The sequence below is a fragment of the Poecilia latipinna genome, unplaced genomic scaffold, assembly GCF_001443285.1.
Source record: "Poecilia latipinna isolate Pla-1442-1.1 unplaced genomic scaffold, P_latipinna-1.0 Scaffold848, whole genome shotgun sequence".
In the NCBI taxonomy this organism is placed as follows: Eukaryota; Metazoa; Chordata; class Actinopteri; order Cyprinodontiformes; family Poeciliidae; genus Poecilia; species Poecilia latipinna.
Genome location: NW_015113464.1, coordinates 97,306 through 116,428, shown reverse-complemented (window position 1 = coordinate 116,428; position 19,123 = coordinate 97,306). Strand labels below are relative to the sequence as shown.

The 19,123-nt window shown below is 38.7% G+C and overlaps 1 protein-coding gene across 1 annotated transcript in view; it reads right to left on the bottom strand.

Moving 5' to 3' along the window:
* The window catches only part of LOC106956844 (low-density lipoprotein receptor-related protein 8-like), a 151,647-nt gene extending 133,766 nt beyond the window's left edge, over positions 1-17,881 (bottom strand). The window contains exons 1-2 of the mRNA XM_015047912.1: positions 17,643-17,881; positions 16,679-16,804 (exon numbers count right to left, since the gene is read on the bottom strand). Of these exons, the coding sequence (XP_014903398.1) occupies positions 16,679-16,804; positions 17,643-17,712 (196 nt within the window). The 5' untranslated portion in view covers positions 17,713-17,881. The remainder of the gene's footprint in view (positions 1-16,678; positions 16,805-17,642) is intronic.
* Positions 17,882-19,123: the final 1,242 nt, after the last annotated feature.

Genomic DNA, 19,123 nt, shown 5'->3' with positions numbered 1-19,123 from the left:
TCAAATCCTCTAAAAACAGAACACACTGCCGATAAACAGTGCATGACAGCATCACTGTAGCCCAAAGTTGTGATAAGGATACTGTGACGGAGCAATTAATAGCTTCATGAAACTTGTATACAATAACATGCGCCACACCTATTGTCCCCCTAAATATAAGTGAAAAAATGAATACAGTTGACTTAATTTCAATAACACAAAACACATACACATTTAAGTACAATTGAGTTGGTGATTAAATCGCACTTTAACAAATCATAGGCCAATTCCTATAAGATAAATGTGACCAAAGGATTTCTTTGTTCCAGTATATTCTGTACTGTATATTGAGGACATTTCATCGCAGCAATAATTAAAGCTTTAAAAAAAAAAAAAAAAAAAAAAAAAAAAAAAAAAAAAGAAACAGAACATCCTGAGAAAAACAGCTGGATGGGATCAGGCTTTTTACTCACCTTTAATAATTTAAGAGTGCAGAAGATTTTCTTTGACTTGTAGTTAAAAACTAATCAGTAAAGGAATACAGTAACTATTTGCCAAACTAATTTGAAAACTAATCAATATATTATATATATATATATATATATAAATATATAAATTTATGATTTCAAAAATATGTTTTAACTTGAGCTTTTAATTTTGATTAAACTCCATAATTAAATCACCAGATTGTGTGAAAACTAAAATATTTGCTTTTTCCATAGAATAAAATGCCTTGTTACCTATAACTCTTAGTCCCAGAGTCAATTTTTCTCCTTCCTAGCCAACACAAATAAAAAATAATCATGTCGCCTTCCATCTCTTGCTGAACTCCTGCTGTTTTTTGCCTTTGCTCACACATTTTCAACAACTGTCACACCTTTCTTGTCAAACTTTACATTTCAACTCAGCCTTTTCAGTTTGGGGGATGGGGGGAAAAATACCATCTTCCCTCTGGTTTCTTCTCCAGGTGCAAGGTGTGAGTGCGTGATTAGAGATGGATCAATGCATCTCAAGTTTGCTCAGATGAAAACACTCTGAGGCTCTTTGAAGTTTGGGGAGTATCACTCATGCACATATACACACCCAGACGCAAAAATGTCAATGTTTCTTTATGTTGCAAAAGCTGAAGGGTAAAAGCATAAATTTCCATCTTCTGACAACATGAATTGAAGTTAAAAGAGGCTTGGTCTTATTTTCAGGATGACATTGTGCTCCTATACCTCTCTAATCTTGCAGAAGAGGCAAAAAAATGAATAGAATTAATCAAGCAAACTGTGAGGTTTCTTAATTATAGAAGGTGACCTGAGACTGTCCGTTCTTCTTTAAATCTGACATTAAACGTAAAATGGTCATGAATTACTAATCATTTGGCCCTTACAATGAGACTGAAACTCCAGAGGAAACCTCAAAGTCAGGATCAGTGGTTGAGAACCAAAAGGAACATGTCAAACACTCGCTTTCGAAGAGTGATGCCCATCCAACAATTGTTTTCAAAAGCCTTCTGTGGAAAAAGATATCCTATAGAAATACTTTTATTCATTTCATGAAAGTCTGAAAGTGGTTGAAATAAAAAACTGTTGTGTAGTTTCTGACACTTCAAAGACTTCCCTATGAGGAGAAAGCAGCAAATCTCAGTGGAAAAGAAGGATGAGTTTCTTTACAGAGTGACTCATCTTCAGTTAATTTAGTTTTTTTCAACTGCCAGGTGGATCAATACCCTTTATTTCAACAGAGTCCAACGTCTTCAGCAAAAAAGTATCTTTTAACATTAGAACCACAAAGGAGCCGGACTGGGAACTTTCATCTCAACTCAGCCATCTGTGGCTCAAAATTCATGACTTGATCCAATAGAAAACCAAAGTCAGCTATAAAGGGGTTACATGAGCCAAACATACCATGGTTGACAAACTATTTCCTACAGCTTGATAAAGTTTCTGAACGGATGAGTTGGAGTGAAAGAATAACTCTGGAACAAGTTTTGCATTTATTTTACAGAACATCAGTATGCAGGATTCTGGTTTAGACAGAATAAGGCCATTTTCCACAGAGGATCCAAAGAAAATGGGGTCAGTGATCAATATTAGATAAAAAAAAAAAAGAAAAAAGATTTAGATATATGGTAGAGAAATATTCCAGCAGGCCTGCGATGAGAAGACAGTTGTTCTGAGCATCAGGATTAGTATTATATATTGGAAATAGTAAAACTGAGACGCATGGGTCCCAGGCATCATGAAGCCTCATATGACCCAATGTCATCTCTTCTATGAGCTCTACATTTGTAAGAATAATTACTCAGTAATTTTAAATGTATCCCCATAAATCAGATTTTTTCCATTTCCTCTGTTTTTCTGGTGTTTTTTCAACCTCAGCTAGATTAAATAAAACATGACAGACAGTTCAGGGATGACTTTATCTCCCATTACTTTAATAAAAACTAATAAAAAAAACTGAAAAGAAGAAAAAGTTCCCTTAAAAACATCATATTTGTCATTCCAATACAGGGTCAAAATGACTCCCTCTGGTAGTTCTACTAGGACGTGCAAAGCTATTCACAGCCTCTGAACATTTCAGTGCAACAGTCGCAGGTTATCAGGAGTTTGTATTGGGATTGTAAGGGACAGACCAACAAAAACATTGTGAAACTGAAGGAAAATTACACAGATGGTTTTAAAATTATGTAGAAATAAAAATCTGAAAGGTGTGGTGTTCTCATTTTAATTTGACATTCATAAATAAAATCCAATGTAACCAACTGCTTTCAGAAATGGCCCCAGTAATGAAATTAGTCTGCCTGTGTTACAGAGAGCATTAGGGAACAAACGGCAACAAGAAGAGTAAGAAACATGCCAGATCGGTCGGGCCAGTTTACTTGCATGGACCAGTTTAAAGCACGGTTCAAAAGCATGCAAAACTTTGAACTTTTCAAAACGCAAAATAAGTATAGCACAGTGGCAAACCTAATGAGACATGACCACCCACCTAAATAGACGAGCCACATAGATCAGAAAGCAGCATACAACCACTTTCTGCTGGTCTATTCAATGAAATCCCACCCAAATAAATTGAGGTTTGTGGTTGTAACAAAAAAAGTATAAACAGAAACTTTTCAATTCACAGCGGGGTTTTTGAACCTCAGCAGTTAAAGTGTTCACTTTAGATTTTTAGGGATTAAAGAAGGTCGCGCGTTACAAAAATATGTTTTGATACGAGTCCCAGATCTTTTTATTTACGTGGATCAAAAGGAACTGAAAACCTGACTTTATACTTGATAATGGGAATCAGCAGTCTAACATTTACAAGGGCTCTGATGTTTACCTTCAAAGTAGAATGAACAGGTACAAATATAAAGGGATCTCCATCCAGAATCTGTCAGGGTTTAATTAAGCTGTCTGATCACTTATGAAAGCTTTGCCACTCAACAGAAATGGAAGCAAAGCAGTCTAGTCAGCGCCAAAAGTGGTGGAATAAATCCAGAAAAAGAGGAGAGAACATCACAGTCACTACAACATGGGCCAATTATACTTAACTGCCTTCTTTTAGAACTGGGTCAGTGGGTCTTTCTCAGTCAAACGAGTGCATGTGTGGTCTGAATGGTTTGGTTTTCCACATGTGAGAGGACTCAGCAAAATTTCCCAAGAGGCAATGCTCTTAATGCATCCAGTGGAGACAGATGTTTGCTTTGCAAACTTAGATTTAAATCAGGAGACTACAAAAAGAATAACCTTTTATTACTTCTATTAAATTAACCATATTTTAAAAAGTATTGGAGTAGACACTCCAATAGAGGAGAATCAAATATTCGATACAGTAATGAAAAACAATACTAATAAATAAACATTTATTAAAGTCTCTTGCGGTTTAAATCCTCCTGATAACGCTAAAGCGGCTCTTTCAATATGCCCTGTGAAATAGCAGTTCCCTCAGCCTGTTTCCTTTGAATCCAATCTCCTTTTGAGAGATTACTTTGAGGGATTAGATGTTGCATCTTCAAACGTAGTTATGGAATTTACTCTTGGTGGCACCTGAGTGCAGCAGAGTAGAAATTCACACGCATCAAGCAATGTGAAGTGACAGATAAACCACCAGTTATGGAGTCCCAGCATCAACAATATTCTTAAACTAAAGATTTACCCATTGACAATACTCTGGATTCCCCAAATGCATTTTAGTGCAGTCATTCCTGAAGACGGGGTCAGGTTTTCATATGGAAGTAACAAGACATGGGATCATGAGGACATTTTCAGAAGTAAAATTTAAAGTAAAGAATTTTTCAAATAGCATATTTTTGTTTGTTGTAAATTGTTGTTTTGATAAAACAGTTACAAAAAAAATCCCTGCGCTCTAGTTTAGCTGTCAAACAACCAACTGACCTGATAACAGAATAAAAACATCAGTATCAAGATGAACTTATTCAGTGTTGCAGTTCTGTATCCTAGATGTGATGAGTGCACATACTAGAAGACAATAAGTGGTCAAATGTGACTAACTGTCCAACCGCTTAATGAACTTTGAAGCTCTTCTTGAACACTAACAAAAACTTCCCAGAGGAAACATCTCAACCATGTCTAGATATGCAAGTTAGTCTCTACAATGAGACCAAATCACTTGCAAAGACCCCAGTATGTATTGTTTGAACTATCAAGATTTTATTTTATTAATTTTTATTTGAAAACTACATTAAAAAGTCATAATTTTACCAATCTAATAATTTTACTCTTCTAATCCGAGCGCTTTACACCAGAGGGTCTGTAGTCCATTTGCTGGATACAAAATAAAAAGAAGATGAAGCCACACATTATACAAGTTACAAGAAAAAAAGAAACGTCACATACTGAGGGTGAGGCTGCACTGTGTTGTTGAGGGGTACCAGCACTTTATGCCTTTTTAAAAAGTGATGCAATCAATGAAAGAATAAGAAGAGTGTTAACACATCAAAAGACATCAAACACTCCCAGGTCAGTGATCAATCAATATGACAAGCCAGGATCATGCAATAATCAAGGAGCATCAAGAAACTCTTCTATATGAAACGGAGAGACTGTTACTTTCAAGATTCACTTGTTATTTTTATGCTAGTGAGATATGGAAATTGATGGAACTAAAAAATGTTTACCCATAGTGCCTCAATGTTGCTGGTAAATTTATTAAAATAAACATTTGCTTAACATAGATCTTATATAGAATTCAGACTTGGTCCTCTGAGCCCAATGTTGGAAAACTCCAGAACTAAAGGGTGATTACCTATAACCAGGCTTTAAATTAGATTATGGCCATCTGAAGCTTTCAACTAATCATTTTAAACTTGTAAGGTTTATTAAAGACAAATTCCTAAAAAAAGGTCCTCCGATCTGATAGGCACTAAACACAAAAGGATAAAGCAGATGCATGCAGGGTCACAGCAGCTGTTCTCTGTGTTCACAAAGAACAAAAAAAATACCAATGCATTTGGTTTTTAAGTGTGTGCTTGTGAGAGCTTGGTGGCCCCCTATGCTCCATTGAGAAGGCGTCACCCTGCATCCAAACATTCAAGCTCTCAGTCCAATGATGCATAGTAGGGTATGGGGGTGTGCAGAGAGAGAGAGCCATCACTGGTCAAACACACAATGACCACATGGCTGCAAAAAGACCGAAAGGAAGGGAGGTCTGACCCTGAGCATTAATGGCATGCTGCAAACTTGACCATTTCCATTTAAAACACTGTTATTCTATATATTTGGCTCCTTTAAGCAACATCTTTAAAACAAGCCTTTCCGAAGCCGATCAAACCGGACCAAAGTCTGGCATTGCATCTCAGATCTTGAGATATCTGATGATGCTACAGCAGCTACAGCACATTAATGCTATTTTTTACTTCAAGAACACAAATAATCTTCTCATGATAACTCAGAGATGGAGCACTCTGCAACAGATGATCAGAAAAGCAACTGCACATTTTCCCTACAGATCAGAAGAGAAAATAGTGGTCATTTCCATTCCTCCATCATTTTTCTTTAATCTCCCATCAGATGCTTCATTTCAGCAGTGTCAGAACAGAGTTATAATGAAGCACACGCCAGGTGGATGTATTACACTGGTAATGTGAAAATGTTGAAAATATAGACTGTGCTTGTGTGCGAGTGTGCATAATTTTGTGTCACAACCGTCTCCTTTTGATAACTAGCGGTGCTGAGCAGGAGCAACATCATCAAAGAGAGACTCACCTCTCCGGCACCTCGTTCCAACATCCTGCAATGAATGACAAACAAAATCCCCTAAAGGTAAAAAAATGATCCGTTCCCAGGCTTAGAAGCTGGAGAGGGTTGTGTACGAAAGAGAGATGTGTTGTGTGAAATCAACATTAGCAGCTTCATTTAAAGGCAAGCTGGAGGAAAAACTGCAAATGGAGAAATGTGGCAAGACATGAAAATGTATTTTTAAGAGCATTCTCCAAAAACAGTCAGGTCAGGTCAAATGTTACTCGCCAAACAGCAGAATGACACAAAGTCAAAGCAATATTTTGCACAGCCAAACCAAATGTCCTTCAAAACTTTTACCAATTTGCCAACATCTTCTGGAAACTTGGACTTAATTTGTTTGGGAAGACATTAGTCAGATCCATAATGCCTCATGTCAAATTGGAAAAGAAAGAAAATCAAAAATTGTACCTTGCTGTGCTTCACAAAGCTCACTCTTTTAAAGACTTGTCATGCAAAGGTCATTTTTTATGCTTAAAATAAAAAGAAACCCATAATTTGGTATTATTGTCCCATTTTAGGCAACCATAACCTCGTTTATGGTCATGAGCTTTGGGTCATGTCCGAAAGAACGAGGTCACGGATACAAGCGGCCAAAATTAGTTTTCCCTGTAGGGTGTCTGGGAAAACTAGACACCCTACAGGGTGTCTAGTTTTCCCAGTCATCCAGGAGAGACTCAGTAGAGCTGCTGCTCCTACATGTCGAGAGGAGCCAGTTGAGGTGACTCGGCATCTGGTCAGGATGCCTCCTGGATGCCTCTCTGGTGAGGTGTTCTGGGCATGTCCCACCAGTAGGAGCCCTGGGGAAGACCCAGGACATGCTGACGATGTTTCTCAGCTGGTCTGGGAACGCCATGGGTTCCCCCAGAGGAGCTGGAACAAGAGCGAACTCTGAGCCTCCTTACTTAGGCTGCTGACCCCGCGACCCAACCACAGATGAATGGTGCATGCATGGATGGATGGATGGATCATACACATACACACACTCACATGCGTGATACACATAGCATAATAGAACAGAGATAGTAACGTTAGCTAGCCTGGTCAGCTAGCTAGTTTCAGGAAACGTGCTCTTTTGCACCCCCGCCCCCATGCCCACACACACACACACACACACACACACACACAGTGGATGTTAACATTGTCCATTATTGACATTTCATCATTGTTGTTGTAAAATTGCTGCTGTTGTCATTTTGTTTTAAAAATGTTCTAAAATTGCCAGAAATGTTCTACAAACACAGTAGAAAGTATTATACGAAACATTATTTTGAATCAAAATAAGAAAAGTAACATAAATACACATTGATTGTAACCCAGGACTGTATCGTCAGTCACTCACGCAACAGAGGGTTAAGGAAATTATGGGTTATGATTTCAATCATTCTACAGCAAAAATGAAAATTAATTTGCCATAATCAGTAATATTATCTGTATATTATATTTTGTGAAACTTAAATTCAACATTTCCACATCTCGAAATATGCAGACTTTTCTTTTAAAATGTATTTCTATATCTTTGTTACATCTAGTGCTGAGATAGAAAATTGACATCTTAATCTAGCATTCACTTTCTGAATGCTGGGTTTTTTCTCACTTCTTCAAAAATGTTACACCATCTTTTCGTGTCAGCAGGTGTTGGAATAGAATATATATATATTTTTTTTCTTCTTCTTCTCTCTCTCTCTCTGAAAAAGAAAGCATGTTGCCCAGACACGTGCAGAAAATTTAAAACTCCAGCCGCTTTACTTTCGTGCTCACAGCAAGTGGGGGGGAAAAAAAAAAAAAAGACAGGCAAGAAAGTATAAAAAAAAAAAAAAAAAAGAAAGGGGGGGGATGTAATGAATTAAGCAACAAAATATAAAATGGAAATTGAAAGAAATGCACAGAGAAAGAAGGGGAAAATAAAACCAAACTTTGTATAAAACTTTTTCAACACGATGAAGTCACAGTGATATCTCAGTGTAAACCCAGCAGCCTGGTATTAGCAGTTATGTTTTATTCATCAGCGTTCTTACTTGTCATTTCATGTGCCGCTCTCCAACTACATGCAACAGGCAACAGAGCACAAGGTGAAAAACAGGATTACAGCAACTGTAAATAATAAAAATGGAAGCAGAGCAGATATTCGGTTAATCTGAGTTGGGGATTAGCATGATGATACCCCGTCACATGCCGCGGATTGGGGGAGGGGCCTCGATAACGGAGCAACACAAGCACCCAGCCAACACCGAGCTTAACGTGCACAGTTAGGGAAAGAGGATTGTAGTATTATCAAAGTTTGACTTTGAGCTGCGAGTGACTTTGCAGCAGAGGCAAACAAACCCAGGTAACGCGTCAAAAACAAAGTAATTCTGTCAGACGGTTGCTGCACAGAAGGAGGAGGGAAGATAATGAAAAGGAGAAACAAAAGCTTTTGAAATAAAGTCTTTGTTTATTACCAAAGTTTTCTTGCTGTGTTAATGCCACTTTGAAACTTCCTCCAACTCACTCACTGTTCCTCCTGTTTATTCTGCATAATTGCTGCCATCTCTTCTGTATTTTGATGTTTTTAAAGAGTAGTTGCAGATGTGTTCAGTGTTTTTGTAGCTCCCCAGGTTGACAAGAAAGACTAAGTTATGACTTAAAGCATCTGGACTGACTGTAGCATCAGTAACAGTTGAGTCACTGTTCTTGGTCGAATCACTCAGATGCTGGGAAAAATTATTAGATGCTGCAGCTCATTATGAAAAGTTAAATCAAGGAGGAGCTTGAACAGAGTTGTTATTTTTTCGTTCAATAAAGCAATCTGTGTGATTCCTCCAAACAGCTGATCAGCAGCCAATTTAAATGGCTGCTGCTGTGTGCCTGCTCGTTTAAGTGGCTGCAGGAGCTCAGACCTATCTGTGCTAAAAGTGAAACCAACATGTTCTGAAGTCTGACCAATTTACTTTTCTTTATGGCAGAACCGTCCAGAAAAAAGCACCAGGGAGGTAAAGTCACGTACAACGGAGACATCTTCAGCTGCCTCTAGATTATTAGAAAGGTGTGCATCTGTCAAAGTGGCTTAAGAGACAAGTGGGAAGATGAGAAGAAGGAGAGGTGTAGGCCAATGAATGAGCAAGAAAGACAAACAGATGGAGACACGGAGGAAAAGGAGTCAGAGGAAATGCCTCAGGCCAGCACTGACCGCAGCTAAAATTACCCTGCTGTCGTTTTGCTCCGCTGAGCCCAACACCTACTCAGCACACCGGCTAATGTTCTCTTGTAGAGCATGGTGCACCGTGTCATAAAGGAGGAAACAAGAACATTTTGGACCTTTTATCCATCAGTGCAGCAGGGACACCTTGTCATTTTCTTTGTCTAATGTACATGACATTCAGGTATTAAAAAGATTTGTTTCCCTCCCCAATCACTTTTTATTATTATTATTATTATTATTGATTCAGGTTTTTTTGTTTATTTATTAGTAATTCTGAAAACAAAAATAGAGGCACATTACATGTGGTCAAAGCAAGACAGCCTTTAACTGCAGGACATATTGATTTACAATCACCATCACAACGTCATTTTTTGCTAAACTGCAATTGGAAGGGACGGCTTAGAAGCGATATTTCATTGGAGGTAATATTTCAAGTGTCACATATTTAGACTCACTAATACATCTGACCAGTTGGATGGGCTCCAAATGCCCTTCATAGACATCAGAGGAATATTTTTAGTGGCCAAGATGCTAAAGATTAGACATTGGGTGGGGGAAAAATAAAAATACAAATATTAGGACAATGATTAATAATATGCCCAATGCCAGAATTGTTAATGCAGCCAAAAGTGTTTTTTTTTTTCAGCCTGAAGATGGACTTTGACTGCTTATTTCATGTTGTTCATTTTTCACTGACATCCACCCTATTCACAAACTTTAATTGTCTTTGCTTGCTCTTCTTCATCAAATCATTTCTAAATGTCAGCATGCTTCTCAAAAGAGTGTATCTTGTTTCTTTCCATGATTAATCACCTCCTGCAGAGTTTTTCAATCCTGCTCCTGAGAGCACGGTGTACGTTTCCCCACTTTAACACATCTGATTCAGATGATTGAAGTTCAGCGAAAGCTTCTAATCAGCCATCAACTGAAATCAGGTGTGTTAAAGCAGGGACCCATCTAAAACATCCAGAGCCTCCATGACCAGGGCTGTGAAACACTGATTTAGCCCAACAGCAAACTGGAATAAAAATAAGTTAAACAAAAAGAATAACATTAAGGAGGAAATTGCAAACAAAACATATTTCTTTAGAAAAATGATCTACAAGCATGTCTTGCATAATGTGTCAGTGACATTCTGTATTTCTGAACAAACTGAAAATATCCAAAACTCAGAGAATCCCACTGTGGTTTAGAAATCCCAAAGCACCGAAGTGGGACATTTTTCTCTGGAGACTACAGCAGTGCAGCTGCATGCCACACACACACATATACATATATATATATATATATATATATATATATATATATAAATAGTTGAACTACTGTGAACTAGGTGCGCATATGCGCACCTAGTTCACAGTACTAGGTGTGTACTAGTTCACCTAGTGCGCAGAACTAGGTGAACTGCGCACCTAGTTCACAGTAGTTCAACTATTAATTTTTTCAGTTTAAACCTTCACACAAAGGTATGAAATGAAGCAGGAAAGTACTTGGCTGATGAAATTATGAAATTGGCTGAATCCAATTTCATAATTTCCTCCTTCCTTTAATCTGTACCTAAATGGGGATTTGGGAAATTCTTCCCTAATGAACTGGCTCACAGTTGTGCCTTTTAAAGCACATTTTAACTTCCCATTGCAATACAATATATAAAGGTGGTTCACAAAAACAAATACAGCACATACATTTCTTAAAATAAATATATTTTACTATCAGAAAAACTGCTTTAATGTTCAGGAAACTTTTGCAGGTATTTTGAATTATTTAACTGATTAGAGAGTGACAATATTGTATTTTTTTCATCTGTAAAGCTTTCTGAAATGAGGAACCGAAGCCACTGAACATTTTCATAATCAATTTTTTTAAATTGATTTCTTTAAAAGAGCTTCTTTCATATTTGTATCCAGCTTCATTCTAAACCATTTCACTGACGATGAAATTCATTAACTTTTGAGTTCAACTCCCTCAGTAACAGTGTCCACACACAGGAGTGTTGATTTCAAAGTGACATGGAAGCTTTTAATAGTAGAGTGCATTCACTGATCTGATTGGCTATCGACTGAGAACGTCACCAGCTCTTTTCTTTGTGCATCTCTAATCTAAAAATGATACAGAACTTTGTGATTTCACCAGAGTCTCCTTTGAAAAAGAATGAGAAACATAAAAGGCAAAAACAATTTTTCAAATAGGACAGGAAAAAGCCTGCTGAAAGCTCCTCTGTAGGCTTGATAGCTGTTAACATGGCACGCTAACGCTGGTTTACAAAACTTATTAGCTTTTTGATGGTGCATCCGCCTCTTGTGGAGGATTCTAATTTCATACTTCCTGACGCCAACCAGAACTTGTTGTCACTTCAATTTAAGAGTCATTGTTAGGCTTATGATTAGGGGTTACCCCAGGAAAAGGCAGCTTGGGTCGGTGCAGCGCATCATGCACCTCGTCTCTCTGACCTCACATTCAATTTACATTTCTGGCCCCAGCTGTAACAGTCTGCGTGTGCATGTGTGTGTGAGCAGGTGACCAACATGTGTTTGTGCATGTATGTGTGTGTGTGTGTGTGCGCTAAAGGCGCGTTTTAGGCGCCTTTAGCGCCTAAAACGCTTCTCTGCAGTCTCTTATAACACTATCGTGTGTGTCTTTGTGTGAGGAGGGTGGTGTGTGTGTGTGCATGAGAGAAAGGCTGATCTCTCTCACACACCCACACAAACACATGGCAGCAGCGTGAAATGCGTTCTGATGTCTTCTCTATGGGAAGTTGGTCTCAGACTGAAGCTGAGACGCTCCCCATCTAAGACTCATTGTCTTGCTGTGACACACAAACACACGAGTGCACACGCTCATATACAGCTCCACAACATTTTTCCCACCCTGAGGTATTGAGTTTGTGCCCCACAGCTTTTAGTTATTTTGCAATCCTTGGTTTTCCAGGTTCATAAAGGGTTCAAGACTTAAGGAGTTGGTGTTCTTTACCAAGTGCATGTTATGATTTAGGGTTAAAACTTTCAGAAGCTTTAGCTGGCCGCTGAGTAAAGCTTTGACAGATTAATATTCAGACACAGAATAAAGCAACAACTGTACTTGTCTTGCACCTTTGCACAAAGTATTTTCAAGGCTGATTCCTGGGACATTTGGAAACTTTCACAGATATGTTTAAATGGTGGATTGACAGAAATTGCATGCTATTTTCTGGGGATTTTTAGCACTAAATGCTCTTTTACAGCACAAGTGTTATTTTAGATTTAATCAGTTTAGACAACACAAAGTTTAGACAAAGTTTGTTCACACTAAATTTATGTCATATTTGGCTTTTTAATTATCTCAAGTAGACGTAGTGGAAACCTGCTGAATGGCTACCTGCTCAGTATGGAAGAATGATCACTGAGCAGAGCAACTGTTAACAATGGTGTGTTGGCATTTGATTGGAAAATAAATAGATCCTATCCTTTTAAAACAGAAAATATGATTAGAAACACTTAACAGCCCTCAAAAAAATGTGATCCAAGACGCAAAAGTCTCAGGTGTTTCTCTTAATAGTGAATATCACAGACTAAAAGACCATCTAAATCATTGCTACTGTTTATTTTGGTCATATTAATGGAAAATGCCATCAAATCACATGTTTACAAGCTGCTTGATCAAGGCCACTATGCCAAAGATAAGGACATGACAACTTAAGTTTAGGATAATTGTGATGCTATAACGCAGAATGATTTTGTATTTTTTGTATCCTATTAAGCACCAGTTTGAACAAGTATGCAACCTTCTTCTTCAATAGGATTCCACAACCTAAATGTAGGCCATGAAGAACCTAAAGGAAACGGACAGTTCCGATGTTTAAGCATGCATGTGAGTAGGTGTACTGTCCACAAAGACAGCACAAATGCACCAAAAACCATAACCACCATCACCACTTTACTGTCTCCCAGGGAAACAAGAGGCGTGTTGAGAATGAAGTAGCGGAGAGAGGAAGAGGAAGATGAAAGACTTAAACAGTAGAATGATGAACACAAAAGGACCATTTTAAATGTACTTATTTACAAGAATGGTAGGTGGATACTTCAGGAGAAACCTAACGGAGTACTCTAGAAGCTTGTTAACATATTCTGACATACTAACCTTATTATAATAAATGTCCCAACAGAATACAGTAATGCCCTAAGAAGTGCAACAAATACAACATAAATCCCTCTAAGTAAAACATAAAAGTAGGGAGTCTGCATTAGAAATATACAATATATAATTTCATCTTGTGATCTTGATGCATTTCCCTCCCAGTTTTAGTCGCTCTTTAAAACAAGTGTAAGACCACTTTTCTAGTGTTTGAAAGAAATCCTTGCCACTTTCTGTCTATCTTTCAAATTTGAAATAAAGATTGGAAACAGCCACAGAAGTGCTGGTAGGATAAAAACAATGGCCACTTTCCCTGCTCATTTTGGCCTGTTCCTATTTTCCTCCCATCATTTCTGCTCTACACCATCTTGCTTCTCCCAGTCAAATTTGTCCCATCTTTTCTCCGCCTCCCTCTCCTGTTCAGCCTCCACCCCCTCTCCGCAGAGCTCTTGCTGGTGATATTTGGTTTTAGGGAGGGGGCGCAGCGGCAGTGCTGGCATCTGTTCGAAGGCCTGGCGTCTTGCCAGTCAACGAGAATCACGGCAGCAGCCAGAGTCATGCTGTTGGATTTATCTCCAACCAACCTGTCAGCTGATGCTCTTTGTGGATCTGAGGCGAGTGTCCACAACCTTTTTGGCATTGGCACTGTCAAGGTGAAGCAATAAATGATTTAAAAATGGCACAAGAGAGTCGATTAATGGACACTAGAATGCAGAGGAAATGAGACAGCCTTTTAGGAAGAGACACTTTCACAGACTAAGAGCTGGTGCCTTCAAAGAAAAGAATGACACCAGGTAGCAAGGGAGAGAGGGAACAATAGGGGAAACGTACATAAAGGTAGAGACTGAGAAGATGCAGTGATTCAGAGAGTGAGAGCAAACCCAGGAGAGAAGCATACCCACATCTGAAGCTTACAAGATATGTAGCAAAGAGAGTGAAGAGAGATGAAAGTCACAGTCCTCATTTCCACCACAGACAAAACGTCTCTCTGTAAAGAACAGTGGATGACCTTGTGTTTTAAGGTACATTTCTTACATTCTCTCTGAGCAACACTTACACCAAGCAAAACAAACAACACCTGCTAGACAGAAGGCAAGCTCTTTAAAAGCCAATTCTACCTCACCTCCAGTATTGTCCACCATCAAGAAACTCAAATCTCCGGAGTCACAGAGACGCAGTCAGAATTCTTAATCTTTGAGGGTTCAGCACATCAACAAAGCAAGATGAGGAACCATGTGGTCTTTATTGTAAGTATTAAACCATCTAACCACAAATTCAACCACTTTTAAATCTTCTTCAGTGACCAATTTATGATCATGCCACAAATACCGGTCTTGTTCTTCATTCAACTTAAGAGAGAAAAAACAAGGTTTCAATTATTTCTACTCCTTGGTGAATTTCAAATATTTCATTGTTTACACATGAAAGTGATTAAGCATTTTAAATTCTGGCCAGGGAATTGGTTGAGTAGATGTATCGAGTTATGAGAGTTTTAAAAGTTACTTCTTATGGCAAATGCTCTTAATGAGATGGGAAAATGAGCAATGTTTTCTCCATCCACAAAGTAATGCAGGGCTGACCCTCCCACACATGTTGTTCACTGCTGTCTAAAACAAGGCTGTTACACTTTATTTATTTATTTTTTTTTTATTTACAAGCAAGACAAAGCTGTGAATGTTTCTGGAAGCACCTGGTAAAAGCCAATCTCTTGCTTTGCTCCTGTACAGAGGGTCTGGATACTTGGCTCCTGAGAAAAGACTGGTTGTGATTATGGGTAGGATTTTACCCAATCGCTGACATTACAGCATTGCATACGGCTGTGGCGTGCTAGCTCAATGAAACTTTGCAGAAATTGCGAGTGCCGTAAGCACCTCTTTGGGTAAATAGGGCCACAACATCTCTGCCACCAATGAAATGTGTTATACATTCCTCTTGCTCTGACTTTAACTGCTCAAAATTCGGAGACTGACTGGTTTCAAATATTTCCTCCGTTGCCATTGCCAATATTGACTACAATTATAAAGCAGCTCAGAAAATGTATGTTATCGTTCAAAACGCCTTTTGTTCACCTATTGACCCGTTTGAAATGCAACGGGAGAAACTGAAGGGAGATGAGAATTAAATGGAATTGCACAGGAAGGCACCGGGCAGGCTGTATTTCCAGAGACAGAGAGCACAGGCAGTTATGGTGCGAGATCTTAAGAAGCACCACCAATTACTCTCATTAAAGATAAGAGTACTTTGAAACTAAAGTTTATAAGTTAAGAAGTCAACAGGATAACAACCTGAGCAGATAGAGTGATCAGCTCATCATACATGTGTTGTAATATTAAGTATAGAATAGCATAGATCCATTCACTTGGAAATTACTACTAATTTCAATGGCTGTTCGTTCCATTTTTTTTCTTTAGTCTGTGCATCAAAAATCATGTAATAATTAATATTAGAAATATGAGTTTAAGACTCATAAGCATTAGATATTTTTGCAGCAGTTATAAAAACTTAATTTTTTCATTTCATTTTTTACGTTCATTGTTTTTGCTGTAAATGTTTGCATAGACACAGCGAAACCATGAAACAATTATCATATTATGAGAATCGCATGTCATTCCACACTTATCAACTTCTACACAAAGATAACCAAGAGACTACAAAAAGCAGCCAAATCTAATAAACTAGAGAAAACCACATGACTCACCATTAATTATTATGACACATAAATCTGCAATCTAATCCCCAAGTGTCAGACATGGCATAATCTCTAAAGCAGTTTTAGTCTATATGCAATGTATTTGTAAGCCTGATTTCACCTATCTAACTCCATACATCAACAGCAGCACAGGGTTAATAACAAAACAAGCATAAAAACCACATGTAATATTAGTTAAGGCCCCAAATCCGCTTTACTGAGGATCTGAATTAGTAAGAAGTACAAAAAAAAAATTCCTTTGGTCATGTGACTTTTGATCCTGGATGAGAGGTTTGTGCTGAAAGGGGAATTCCAAAGAACAAAAATAAAGTGTGTATTCTCAGTCCAGGTTCACTCATTAAAAGTTACTCATGAGCTGTGAACTATTGTATTTACACATTCAAATGAAAGCTCATACTGAACACAACAAGAGTAAAGATCAATAAAATAATGCAAGTGTGAATGTAGAAACTCTGGGCTACTTACGACAGTTCTCCTCATCGCTGCTGTCTGAACAGTCATTGTCATCATCACATCTCCAGAGGCTTGGGATGCACACTCCGCTCTTGCACTGAAACTGCCCTATTTCACACTCTGACTCGGTATGAGTTCCTGTGGTGTCAGAAAACAGCAGCTTGTCAGGATTTTTTTGGGAGGGTGGTATTCAAATTTCAGATTAAGAAACTGATTCTGAAATGTACTCGGGGGTCGGTTAAAGGCCATTTTAAATAGAATGACATTTCTCAAACTTCAGGAAGTTAACTATTAAAGTAAGAACAACCTGCACAAAGTAACCGATTTCTGAGCATGGAATGAGAGAAATCCTCTAAATGACATGTATCTGCTTTTGGTGTAACATCCAGATCCAATCAATATTGAAGTATTACTTCCAGTAATGCGGTCTGCTCATGAATGACTCGCCGGTTCTTCCAATATGTTGACTTTAGTGCAACAATGAGTGCCTACCACGGGCGCTGTGCCGGCATTTAAAAGGATCTGTTTAGGTTGATGTGTTTTGCAGTAATTTAGCAACTGCAGCGTAAACATTAAAAACAAAGCATTTACAGCCAGCACTTTGCTGATCACATCCCCGCAGGCAGGCAGCCTTCCTCTGGCCACAGTCTCAACATCAGCCGCTTGCTTACATGTGCCACTTCCTCTCACCGTCACCTCGTGTCACCTGTGTTAACGCTCACAAAACCTGACGAAAGTGACAATTAAGATTGTAATCTCCCGAATGCTTGTAGCAGCTGAAGTATCTACCGGAGGCATTAGCGCTGCTCTACTAATGAGACGGACCACTTTGACAGGCGAGTCGTTTCGCGGAAGGCACCGGAGACCCCCACCCCCAAAACCCACGCGATCCACAAGACTTCCTCCCTCCTGAACCCGGAGAAGCGCGACTGCTACGATGCAAACCCCCCCATCTCCGAGCCAGTAAGTGGCTTACCTTTAGCGTGGCCGCTGAGCTCCATGAGTAACAAATGTAGAAGCATGAGCTTTCCGACGCCGGTCCACATCTTTAGATCCTGGACGATCTGCGGATGTGATCATGCAAAGTGAGGTGATCTCCAGCTCCAGCCCGTCTGCGGCGGCTCTGTGCTCCTCTCTGTGGCTCAGCTCGGGAGCGTGTGAGCTCGATCAGCCCCGGCTCGCTGCTATAGTGAGTGACGCTTATGGGCGGGATAGCGAGTGATGGTTGTTTGCGGTTATAATACCAGGAAGGAAGGAAAAAAAGCGCTACGTTGTCTGGTTGTTAACCAGGAAGAGAAGTGCTGAGTCACTCTTTTGGTAACACATCACCAGTAATCATCCTCTAAACATGAATATGAGAAAGTAAAAGAAAAAAATAAATCAACTTTGTGGAACGAATACAGGTGGATCTTAATAAATTGGGAAACTATAAAGTCAAGTTATAGTTATTTAATTCCTAAAGTCAAACTCACACATTTTAAGGCTTAACTGTTATTCGTTTCAAACATAGTTTCATTCATATTATTGAATACACAATCATGGTGGAGACTGCTGACTTGACAGTGACTTGACTCCATGAAGCTGGCTCTTAATGAAGTTCTGTATCAACATGTTGGAAGGTTAAGTGGAAGGAAAACGTTATGGAAAGAGATGAGTAGCTCCCAAAAACAGTGTCAATAGGAAAAGGATCACACCATACCTAATAATCCAGATGAGGTAAAGGCCACTAGTAAAGCAAACTACTGGATTGGTGTGCCATGCTTTAATTTCTTCTTTCCAGATGAAAGTAAGTTACATTCAATTTGAAATATCCAGCTCACAGAGCCTGGAAGAGAAATGGAGAGACACAGAATCCACATTGCTTGAGGTCCATTGTGAAGTTTCCAGAGTCAGAAATAATCTGGCATCCATCCATGCTAGCTGCTGAGCTCTTCACGCTTCCCTCTGCTAACAAGCTTCAAGGAAATTCAATTTTTTTCTATTTTAAGCAGGACTTACCACCCTCCCAAACTGACAAAAGTACCAATTCCAGGTATAATGACCATTACATTGCTGTGCTTCACTAGCCAGAAAACTCACCTGAATTAAATCCTACAGAAAACATGTATTGCACAGAGGAAGACGAGAAAGAACAGGCCCAATAATACAATGATCAGACGGCTGCTATTAAGGAACCTGGACCCAAATAACCAAAATCATAACATGAGACATTGTCTCTTTTTCTACTATTTTTATCCTGGTTGTTTTTAAACTACTCCAGTGGACCCATGATAATTATGGTTGTTAGAGACACAGCCACCTACAAGTACCTAAAATCTGTGAATACCCAAGGCCCCCTCTATAAAGTGCCTATTTTAATAGCTCATACATCAAACATACCTTAATATACATTGATACACAATGGAAACCGCCTTGGTACAATCACAGAAGCTAACATTCATGGTCTTCCCTATCTCC